This window comes from Carassius auratus, chromosome 14 (assembly GCF_003368295.1).
Source record: "Carassius auratus strain Wakin chromosome 14, ASM336829v1, whole genome shotgun sequence".
Classification (NCBI taxonomy): domain Eukaryota; kingdom Metazoa; phylum Chordata; class Actinopteri; order Cypriniformes; family Cyprinidae; genus Carassius; species Carassius auratus.
Genome location: NC_039256.1, coordinates 20,786,853 through 20,799,377, shown reverse-complemented (window position 1 = coordinate 20,799,377; position 12,525 = coordinate 20,786,853). Strand labels below are relative to the sequence as shown.

General features: G+C 35.0%; 1 protein-coding gene across 3 annotated transcripts in view; it reads left to right on the top strand.

Moving 5' to 3' along the window:
- Positions 1–11,715, top strand: part of LOC113113988 (E3 ubiquitin-protein ligase RNF130-like) — a 40,162-nt gene extending 28,447 nt beyond the window's left edge. Inside the window, exons 6-10 of one of the 3 annotated variants that reach the window (XM_026280640.1) lie at positions 813–895; positions 5,001–5,097; positions 6,136–6,340; positions 8,325–8,418; positions 8,816–9,162. In XM_026280640.1, the coding sequence (XP_026136425.1) occupies positions 813–895; positions 5,001–5,097; positions 6,136–6,340; positions 8,325–8,418; positions 8,816–8,831 (495 nt within the window). In that variant the 3' untranslated portion in view covers positions 8,832–9,162. Of the gene's footprint in view, positions 1–812; positions 896–5,000; positions 5,098–6,135; positions 6,341–8,324; positions 8,419–8,815; positions 9,163–10,525 lie in introns of those variants that run through there. The other 2 variants (XM_026280638.1, XM_026280639.1) reach the window with 2 other exon arrangements.
- The last annotated feature ends 810 nt before the right edge of the window (positions 11,716–12,525 follow it).

Genomic DNA, 12,525 nt, shown 5'->3' with positions numbered 1-12,525 from the left:
CGTAGTTAGACCATTTTAATCTCATCTATTTAAAGAATTACATAATAGTTTGACTTTATAATCAAGTGCACTTGAGAATAGCTGGGCAAGGTGCATACAAGGAAGAGGCTGCGAGGAGGTCAAGAGATCAGATCAATATAGAGCGAAATGCAGGTACTGCACAATGCCAAGAGTTTCAAGAGAATTTTACCTGCCTTATTTCTATTTCTCACAGATACGTGTCATGAGGCCAGCATACAGATTTAATAATAATGGGCTAGTGATGCTTAAGTAGAAATAGTAGGGAAGATTCAAGGTCCTAAAGAGAATTATATTAAGAGTGTTTCTGTTTCTTATATTTCTGTATTCATATTGATTTATCTTAAACATTAAACAGGTCCTCCCCTTATTTTTGTTTTTGTGTCCCTAGCTTCTCACATTCAACAAGTGATAAGCAGCAGAACCTTACAATGGTCTCTTGGTTTATATTTCCGTGATGTTTTTACGGAGTAAAAATGCAGCTGTACGTAATACTTAAAAAAAAAAATAATAATTCAGCAACATCATCTTGTCTATTAATGTGTCTTGTCAGACAGCATTTCCCCTTTACATGTGGTCAGTGGTCACTTATTGCATTTTAGCTTAGCTTCTGTAAAAATGATCATTTGATAGTCCTATTCTGGTTTGACTGGCAAATGATCCTAAAACTGCCCCGATGTACCTGTTGTCTGTATCCTAATGAAGCTTTCTAATGTTGAAAATTAAATTTTGAACTATATTTTGACTAATGAAAAGGCTAACTTTAATCTTCATCTTGCGTTCATGTTTTGCAGGAAGCAGAGCCAGATTTTAATCATTGTGCAGTGTGCATCGAAGGTTATCAGCTAAACGATGTGGTCCGGATCCTACCCTGCAAGTAAGTTTGTGTGTCTGTGTGTATTTACATATGCATTTAGTTTCTCTTTGTGAAACAAGGGCAATGAAATATCAACTATTTCTGCAAATTAACTTTTTTCTTTTTTTTAAATGCTCAGTTTTTTTAATTTCTCTTTTTTACTACTAATATTTATTAATATACATTTCTTTAATTCTCTTTTGTTGTCGTTCTATTGTAAGAATAATTATAAAAAAAGGTTATCCTTAATGTTTTATTCAGAATTTAAACTGAAACTGCTCTCGTTATGGTAGTAAATTATTATTATTTTTTTCCATTTGAACATTTTCTCTTATGTTGTCCACTGACAAAATATTTTTGCATTATCCGGTGCAATTTGGTTTCTCACCCCAGACTTTGAATAATGGTCAAATGAAATTTGGAGCGAGAGAGGGAGATCAGAGGTCTCTTGCTGTTGTGAGATGTGAGTGTGTTGAGGAAATGTGGCACTGCTGTTGCTGTGAATCACTGCCCTGTCAGACCCACTCTGCTTATTTTTAGCAGCTCAGCTTCCAGTGACCTCTAGGCAGCCAACACACATGCATTTATTTATACTTACAAACAGATACACATTATTCATGCACAGTATATTAAAGGGATTCGACATAAAGTAAGCACACACTAATACACAAGCATGCCCTATCCTACCGTTTCAGACACCATCTGCCGAGTATGACCCGGTCACACAGCTGGAAGTCTAGCAGCTAATTTTGTGGATCATCTTACACCATGTCCACATGCTATAAATGCTTATGTAGATACACTGTGAGCTGCTACGTGCAGTAACTAGTTTGACACTAGAAAGTCAGTCATACAGGTTTGAAATGAGTAAATTATTTGAAAAATTGAAAATAGATCAATTCAAATTGGTGAACTATCTCTAGTACAGTTTCAGTCATCTCTCCATGATATCTACTTGCTTTGATACGTTTTCTCTTTTCATCCACACCCACTCACGCTCTATTCTTATTATCTCTTTCACTCCCTCTTTCTGTCTCTACAACTGTACAGCAGCAATGAAGCACTAATCCAGAGCCTGGTTAATTGCATTGTTCTCTGCTTACGGCTGAATCATTGCTCCACTCCAGTCAGATCAAATAACACACTCGTGAGCTGCAGCCTGTGCTGCCTCAGACAGCTGCTGGCATCCAGCAACAAACCAGTCTCAAACTCTCAGTCATCGTGAGAAACCGTTGGATGACCATCCAGGAGGTCTTAAAGCACCAAGCATTGTAAACCCCATGAAATTCAACTTTTATTCCATAAATGTTGCATTCCGGGCCATGTGTATGTTAACATACTCCCAAATGTGGCACAATATATAAACAATAGGCCATTGGCTAATAAAAATGTATGCCATCAAAAATACTGGCTGCTGTAACTTCCAGTTTGAAGAATTGCTGTCAACACAGGAAAGAAAATAGGCGCTTATCTTTGATTGCATGGGGTCTTTTAGATGCCAGTGCATCCTAGCAATCCATCAGTATTGTTGATTATAGTAAGAATGTTGAATATTTATCATATTTTACTGTTCAGCTTTAGATACTCATATATAGATAGTTTAGCTCTGAGGGCTCTGCAAATATGTGTTCAACTAAACGAGGAAGCATACTACAAAAAAAAAAACAAGTTTAAATACATAATGCAAATGCATGACCTACATAAGGACAGGTAATGATGTTGAGTTATTCATAACCGATTTCAATTCATCCCAAAGGTGTTCAATAGGTTTGACTAGCTTTGTGCTCTAGGTTTACTGTCATGCTGGAATAGAAAAGGCCCTACCCATAGAGTTGTCATACAGTAATGTCATTCTGTGCTGTATAGTCAAGATCTGTTTGGAGATTTGAACTGGAATAACTAGAATAGCCAAACCATTTGTCGTAAAGAGGTGTCTACTTATTTTTTTTATCATATAGTTTATTTCTTAAAAAAAAAAAAAAATATTCAGGGTATACGTATAATGCAAGATTTTAACAATCAAGATCACTGGATCATGAAGAGAAGCAGTAATATTATGGATCAATATTAGTTTTTCCTGCCAGTGTGCTATTGGTTAGATTATTACTGTTTTGATAAAAGATAATAAAAAAACTATTTTATTTTCATTGGAATAACATGTTTAGATATTTTTTCAAGAAATATATATTTATATTTATTAAATCGAATAGATCAAAAGCAACAGTAAAGTCATTTGTAATGTTGCAAAAAAATTATTTCAAATATATGCAGTCCTATGAATCACAGAATCCTTAAAGTGTCACGGTTTCCACAAAAATATCAAGCAGCATTAAGCAACTGTTTTCTGCCTTGATGATGATGATGATGATGATGATAATAAGAAATATTTCTTGATCACAAATCAGCATATTAGAATGATTCCGGATTAATCATGTGACATTGAAAAAGACGCAGAAGAGTAAAGACCCTAAACTTGTGTGTGTGTGTGTGTGTGTGTGTGTGTAGATGGTTGTCATCTGTTCTTATCTTATGTTATCTCTTCTTAAGGTGAGTATCTCTGCTCTCTTAAGCTTAAGCATCTCCAGCCACAATCAATAACTCACAGCAAGTAATGGCAGCACACTTGACCTAGCCATGGCCATTCAATTTACGTCCCTGTGCATTAGCTTCGCTTTAACTTTCTTAGGGGTGTGCCCTTCATTTCATGGATATGACTTACTGTTTTGTGACAAGGTGGACTGAATTTTGTATTTATATATGCATGGTAACTGTAATATAACACAGATCATGAAGAGTGGGTCCACACAGAGTGGTCTATCTTATGTTGCGGTGGTATGCATCTCTATGTATACTCTGCGTTGTATGCACCCTCATCATTAATTCATCATATGCTCTCCATTCAAGCAAATAAAGCTTTGTTGGAGTTTGTCTGCATGTTGCTTCAGTACAGGATCATTCCAGAAGCATACGTCCTTTTAGCACCCCTAAATCACAGTGTCATTGGCACTTAGCATTATTTAACATCCTTAGATAAGGCCTCTGAAATGCATTGCTGCAGCTGTATTCCACAAATTCTCTTGCCCAGAAGTTCTGTTCAGGTTGTATTCAAATCTTTCTCGAAACACTTCTTGCTGAGGAGCCTGCCTTTTATTCCTGTGGGAACTTATGTAATACTGATATAACTAGCATACTCAATTGAGGGGTTTTAAAACGTGGGTTTGGGCCCGTGTTGCTGTGTTTGAGGATACTGGGGTGACTGCAGTAGGGATGAGTGATATATTGATTATATTTGCATTGATTTTTGTTGTATAATATTTTTTTTATGCTCACCGAGGCTGCATTGATTTGATCAGAAGTAAAGTAAAAACGGGTCATATTTTGAAACATTATTACAGTTTAAAGTAGCTGTTAGACATTTTAATATATTTCAATATGTATATATGTAATATAATTCCTAAAGACTAAGAAAATAGTGTTAGATTCTGTAACAGTCCATTTTAATGAGTTGTTTCAAAACTTTGTGCACATTTACCAAAATACATTTAGGATGAATAAAAAAATAATTAAAACAATTCCCAGCTCTATGATGCAGTGATAAAGATTCTTCACAGTCTTCAGAGCCACAATGGCTGCCTTGTCTCTAGCATGAGCCTCAATGGCTGTCTTGTGCCTAGAATCTTCCTCATGAAGAGGGTTTCCGCTATCGAGAGCCCAGGGTCTTTCCTGGAGTAAACACTGCTCAGATTGTGCGGCAGCCGGATATGAGGAGGAGGAGAAAGAGACTCAAAAGCTCACTGTGAAAGCTCTTGTCGCTCCTTTGAAGTCCACCAGCTTCTTGCTTTTAATCTTCCAATCTCACTCTCTCCTCTCTGGATGTAATATAAATGTGTAATGTGCTTTTACATGTAATGTCCTTCTTACACCAGTGTTCTTAGAGCAGTTTCAAATATTTATCGAGGTATGGTGATAGCAAAGGCTTGATGCTGCATCTCATGGTCTTACATCGTTAGAATAGAAATAGAATCATTAGAAACATTTCATATTTATGGTTTTGCAACCAAATGTTAGATGATTATAACATGCATATGTGCTGTATTTATGGCAAAATGTTTTTCTTTCTCTTCAGGCACGTCTTCCATAAAATGTGTGTGGATCCATGGCTAAATGAGCACTGCACCTGTCCGATGTGTAAACTCAACATCCTCAAAGCTCTGGGAGTTATGGTAAACACACACACACACACACACACACACACACACACACACACACGTGCTGGGTTTCCATGTTTTATGGGGACCTAATAGATGTAATGGTTTTAATACTGTACACACTGCACACAATACTTTCTACACTTTTAGATTTTCAAAAAAAGATTGCTCTGTATGAGGTATTACCTCACGGGGACCAAAACATTTTCCCACAAGGTCAAAATTTACCAGTCCCCATAATATAGGGAATACCAGGACCAAACACACACACTGTTTAAATATTAATGATTTATTATTTAAAAAAACTCATACTTGATAAGTAATTATGTTAAGATAATTCTAATTACTGTAGATCTAAACAACCACCCCTGTAAAAGAAAACCTTAATTTTTAGACAATGATTCACTCTGTATAATATTTTTGTTTTACTACTATTATTATTATTATTATTATTCTTGCAGACATGCCTGAAGGGATGTTTTGTCACATTTACTGTATAGCTGAATTCTGAGAAAAAAAAAATGTCCTCCCAAAGAACAGCTACCCAAAGAACACACACTGACTTAAATTTATTACTGAAACAACAGACATATTGATCTTGGAGGGCAGCAGGTTGTGACATTCTTAAGACTCTTATTTAATGATGTTGTGTTGTTATGATTTTATTATGATTTATGTTCTTGAAAGTAACATCAATTCCTGCAGCTTGGATGGGATGGATTGCCTGAATTATTACAGATCTGAGCATGTAAACACATGACTGTAAAAAAAAATGGCAAAATGAATATGTGTTGCTGGTTGCAACAGAATGATAAAAAGTTATTTGTCCTGTAATCTTGCTTTTGCAGTGAGAGGTGCAGGATCATTGATCCACTAGCTCCCTCTGGTGGTCACTTCAGTCATTTCATAGCATTTTTCATGTCACATTTACATTTAATCATTTAGCTGACATGCAATTATGTCATGTAATTATGTAATTTTTTTCTGACATTAGGAAGATTTGCTTCAAATCATATTTATGTTAATAAATCATGTACTTTCATGTACTTACAGCCCAACCTGCCCTGTGTGGACAACATGGCTTTTGACATGGATCGGATGTCCCGTAGTCAGACTTCCAGTCAGAGGACAGCGCTGGTGGACTTGTCCTCTGAGACCAGCATCAGTCTGGAGCCTCTGCACCACTCCAGTTCCTCCCAGCTTCCCTCCGACGAAGAGCTCATTCCTCGCTCCGGAGAGATCAACATTGCTGTCACTAGTAAGAGCGGGGCTTATTGTCTCTTGTTTTGTCTCTCTTAATCTGTATGTTCTTATAGGTGAAGTGTGTCATTTCTGCATCACCAAACTGTATTGCAAAAATCACACACTCCGTCTTTAAGTTTGCTAATCTCTGTCCCACCTTCTCCTTCATTTGCTCCCCAGCAGGGGGTAAGCTTTCCTTACTGTAGTGCACTACTGCTGTTGTTCAGGAGCATCTGTGTGCTGCTGAGGCTGAGCTCAGTGATGTGAGCAGGTGTCTGTGCTCCACCGCAGTGTGTCCTGCCCTTTACTGCAATAAATATCTTGTACTAGACTTCTTATGTCACTGCGTGTGTGTCATGGCACTCTGATCTCTTTTCTGACATGTGAAAATAAATTCTAAATTCTATGTAATATACATAATTGTATAATAAACAGGATAATGTACATTCAGTCATCATCTTAAAATAAACACCTTTAGGGTCATAATAGTGTAGGTGTTATTTTGAGATAATGACCATTTGAAATTATGTTATTGGTTACGTTTTTAATATTTGAGCTGTAATATTGCACACGTTTATATCTATCTATCTATCTATCTATCTATCTATCTATCTATCTAATATATATATATATATGTATAAAACACATTTTAACAAAGAAATTTCCCTTTGACTTTAGTGGGCCTATTTTATTTTATATATTTTTATTTATTTATTTATTTTTTAATTAAAAAAAAATAAATGTATATTTAATTATCTTTAAATTGAAAAGAGTTTTTAAGCATTTCATTTGAATCTTTGTGTTACATATTTGTTTTATTTTCTGTTATTATTATTTTCTTTTTTGTCTCCTAAATCTGTCGTTGTAGTTGCTGTATGTAAAGTGATTAAAATGTACATTCCATGCCATGTGTTGCAAGATAATTAATTCATATTGGAAAATGAATTTGTTTTGATTTGTTTGAATTTCATTTGATTGTTTTGCTACACAAGCAAGCCACCTATAGTAAAAACCTCAGACCTTCATCAAAAACAAAATTATATGTACCTATATGTTACGAATATATCATATTCACCCTTCATACTCCATATTATATATTTTCCTCTTTTTAACTTGCGTGTTAAAAAGTTTAAAGTACATTACGAAAGATTTGAGACAAAATGCATATCAACATATCAGAGGGTTTCAACAGAGTTTAATTTATTTTATTTTACACCCACTCGTTTGATTTCTTTCCGAAGTTATATTATTGTTTAGGTTACGCCAGCATTTTTAATGAGGTTATACAGACTAGTAGCTCACATGTTGAGTGCAATTAAACTATACTAAAGAACAGAAAGCTGCATGCAAGTAAAAGAAGTAAATGCTCAAGGAACTACAAACCTTTGTTGCAGAAACAGATGTAAGGTAATTACACATTTGTGGGATAATTTATTGTTTACCAGCCATTTGTCCTGGTGCTATGTCTTTAAAATATTATGATCAGCAATTTTAACCCCTCCTGTTGGTCTGCGTTTGTATTGCAGTGATTAATTATATTAAAGAACCCCAAGCAGGTGTATCTGCTTGAACAGCTCTGCAATTTATTTATGATTTAAAGAGGTTTTTTTGTTGTTTCGAACTTTTTTCAAAGAATTTTACAAATCCCTTTAAAAAAAAAAAACTATGTGGAATACTTACTGATTGATCTTCTAATGACACGGTCTTCCTAACAGATTCAAACCCTCTCTGCTTTGTAAATGTATGGCTAAACCAGCACTAAGTGTCATGTGCTCTGAGTGTGCTACATTGAGTTTCGCTCTCGTGTTTTATCTGTCTTGTGTGCGATCATCGCTTGCCTGTGGTTTCCTCTACTGTTCCGTGGAATAGAGAAGTATTCCTCTTTTCTTCACGCCTCCACCTGTCGCCAGTTTCTTCTTCTCTTCGGCTGTCTGTCGAGATGATACCCTGGCCCCGCCCTCAACAGAAAATGACCCCTCCCCCTTTTACTCTGTTAACAGAAGAGTGGTTTATTGTTGCCAGCTTCGGCGTCCTCTCTGCTCTCACACTTTGCTACATGATCATCAGAGCCACTGCCATCGCCCCCACCTATGAGTGAGTATTATGGATATTCGTTTTCAGATTGTCACAGCATCACTAAATACATTTAGTATCTACTGCACAGCATGATCTCTCACATTAGTGTGCTACTAAATTAATGCACTACTTTTCTATAAGTAAATATAAAGTGTCAGTATTATTTAACTGTTAGGGCTGTGGAATCTTTAAATTTGTTTGATCAAATTTGATAGTTTATTTAGATTGTATATATAACAACAACCCAGTGATCCTTTAGTACTATTAAGATACTATTAAAGTTTTATTTACATTTCCAATTTAATTTAGTTTTGTAAAAAAAGTAGTGCCCACATCTAAATTAGTTGTTTATTTCCATGTGCCTCACATCAGTGCTTGTTAAATGTGTTTTTTTCTTTACTTTTGTCTTTTGCAGACTGAAGTTGGAATGAAGATATTTTTGTGGCGTCCTCATTTCTAAAACCGAAATGCATCCTGAAAAATAAAGTCGTGGATTTCAGACACTTGCATTTGTTATTAGTTAACTTTCACCTCTTGCACATTCAGAGCTTTTCACTGGATGATATAGCTGATGAACTTCCTGTTTTTACTCAATTAAAGCCATTTTTAGTTTCATTTTAGATTAATAGTGTTTTGCATTAATGTCTTTTACATGTGTATCTTTTTTTTTTTTCAAATCTTTTGGTTTGTCTTTGATTGTGAATTACATTTTTTAATGACATTTGTGTATTAAAATTGCTTTGTGCAAAAATCGTTGTTGTGATTTTTACTAAGTTAGTAGTTACAGGTACTATTTGTATTCCTTGATACTGTTTTGATGCTTCTGTCTCTCGTTTTTGTTTCCTGTGGCGAGACTCCTGAATCAAATTTTTACTCTCAGACCAGCTACATCCATCATGTCACATTTTTACTGGACATACAGTATTGAATTTTTGTGGCATATACAGTTTATTTCAGTAGTGCTTTACAGTAAGTCAAACCAAGAGCACTAAAAATACTGTAATAAATCTATGAGGACAGATTGTGTTTTGTCTCAGCCTAACATTTAATGCAGTGGGATAGGGATTGTGTAACTTAAGGTCAGGTCTGTTCTGCACCACCAGAGTTTAGCTGGAAACTAAACACATGAACAAGCTAATGAAGGATTACTTGATGGAGTGAAGTGTATTATTATGTAATAGACATTATTAGGCTGCTGTCTTTGAGTCTATAATCGAATTATAACAATAAAATGAGAATACAATATCCAGCATATTACTGTACATTTTTATATTAATTATATTTATTTACTCACCTGTGGGTTACATAATTTTTTTACATACATATGGTGTATTATGAAATAGTTTAATAATAGCTGATTTTATGGAACAGCACATCCACATGTTTGTCTTAACAGTCTGCAATTCACACAGTTTTTATAGTTTTTCGTATTTGTATGATAATAACCAAATCTTGGATTCAACATTTTTGTCAACTTGTTTTCTTATTTAGCACAGGTTTTATTTTTATTTTTGTAACTGATTTGCCATATACCTCATTGATCTGTGCTTATGCACCTTAGTTTCTGAGTAAAAAACTAAACATTATTAAAGGTAAGTTTGGAGAAAGTTATTTTTAACAAAAGGTAAGAAGGCGGTGGTATAATGTACAGAAATAATCTAAAGTTTTTGGGAAGTTGTTATGCCCTGTGTGAGCAAATTCAATACATTTTAGTCTAATGCGATTTATTAGCATTTTCAGGTAAAAATGACAACATGAGGGTTAAATCAGGGTGCTGTATATTCACAAAACACCCAAACACTTTCATAAAACAAATTCACTGAGAAGCTTGTTGGTAATTAATTGGTCTGGTGTCAAGGACATTATAAAGTGTCGATTACACGTAACTGACCGACATTGATTTTGTGCTGAGATGAAATGTCATATTTGAGCACATCCTTTATGGAGGAGATAAACAAATCTTTGCAGTCAGCAGGAGCCACATGTTAAATATTTTATTAACATTGAGAAGAATCATACCTTCTTTCATCTATCTCATTTCTGCCCCCCTGCTGTACACAAAACAGAGTATTACAACAAATGTCTAAATCTAACCCCATAATTTTTGTTGTTTGTCTGTTTTCAGGCGGTCATTTCTTCAACCGTAATTCTGTGTCTCCACGCAGCGTCGCCTGTGAGATGGAGCTCCCAGACATCCAGGCATCACTGGACATGTACGATGACAACAAATCCTGAGGACACGCACCTCCTCCTCCTCCTCCACCTCCACCTCCAGCCCATTCCTCCATCATCCTCTCCCCGAGCCCAGACTGTGGGGGACGATCTTTATGAGTGTGCAGTGGAGTATTGACAGTGAGCACACTGACTCTGGCGATAAACTCTACCACTGTAGAATGATCGGTCGCCTCAAGTGGACGTGATTGGACTATTGCACCATCATCAGCCTCCTTACACTTTTACACTTACCTTTTCTCTTACTTTTTGAAAGACTATTTCAAAAGACATCTTTTGACAGACGGCTGTGGGAAGTACCTCTTAGTTCATTTCTCTGGTCTCCTCAGTTAGCCACAAATTTTGTGTCGAATGTTGTCTCGTGTATGTAATTTGCTGACCGTTTTTAAGTTCTCATGCATAATATTGTTCCAGATGGGGAAAGCTCTTCTCTCGTGGACAAGCGTGAAAGCAGGATCAGAAACCAAGCTTTTATAGAAGGGCTGTCTGCTTTGTATCTCTGCTTTTGTAGCTAAACAAGATGCAAACGAACTCGTCCTTCATCTGCTGAAATGCTGCAGCTCCATGTTTAGCGCTGTCCCATTAGCACTCGAAACTCTTCGACGAATCACCGTTATACTTCCTTGTAGAAATATATACAGTATTTCTCTGTACATAGAAGGAAAATGTTTTAAACGTATTTAAAGAAAATCCTATGGAATACCTACAGCGAATACTAATCAGTTCCAAGCAAGGGGACCTAATATATATATATGAATATATACAGTATTTGCATATAATAATTCATATCTCTCTCTCTCTCTCTCTCTCTCTCTCTCTCTCTCTCTCTCTCAAGTGGCCTCTTAGCACAGTTTATCTTTCCTGGATCTTGCCCGTGCAAAAGAGTGTCTGTCTCTTTTGTGTTCTCGTTTTTGGGGGATAGTATTGTGACCATGCTGAGATCAGTTTTGTTTTCTGTCATATTTGGTTGCAGTCAGGAAAGGGCTGAAGCTCTATTCTCAGACACTCAGTGAGTAAATGTGGGTCATGATATGGGCTACCTATGTTACATACTGCCTCAGCATTAAACTTGTCATAATTGTCTATACTGCTTGCTTTCTTTGGGTGAGGTTTAAATTCTACACAAATAGCACAAATCAGTGTTATATTAAGTCATTAGTATTTTGAATTAGCTTTTTTTTTTTTCATTAGAATTTTTGTTTTAGTAAATATGATTTTGTAATATAAGTGTATACACAAAGTAGCTTTATTTTTTATTAATATTTAGGACTTTTTATGCATTTTATTTCAGTTAGTTGCCAAGGCTACATTTTCATTTACATTTTTAATATTCATTTAAAAATGTAATCCAATGTTTACATTTCATTTTATTGCAGCTTGATTTATTTTAATGAAAAGCTAGTTTATTTATTTATTTAATTTTTTTAGTTAACAATAACAACACTGACATGGATGGATGGGCAAATAAACTCTGTTGGGGCACCGGCCATAATGGAATAAATTTGTTCCAATCTGAACAAAAGAGGGTAAAAAAAGAGCTAATTGGATTTTTATAAAGGCAAACATAATTAAATATGATTAAATACTGATATAAATATTAAATTATGTGTATTTTTGGCATATTTATTATTATTATATAACTATTTATATATAAATAGTCGAATAGTCAAATATATAGTCGAGCTGGTGAAATTGGGACAGTAAAAATAAAGCATCACTCCTTAGATTAAATACTACTTAATTACTATAACATTTACAATTTAATGTAATTATAAGCAGCTTCACAATTCAACAAAATAAACAATATATATATATATATATATATATATATATACTTTTTTTAATGACTTTCTATGAGTGTATTTTGGTCTCCTTTGGTAATTGGTCGCCTTC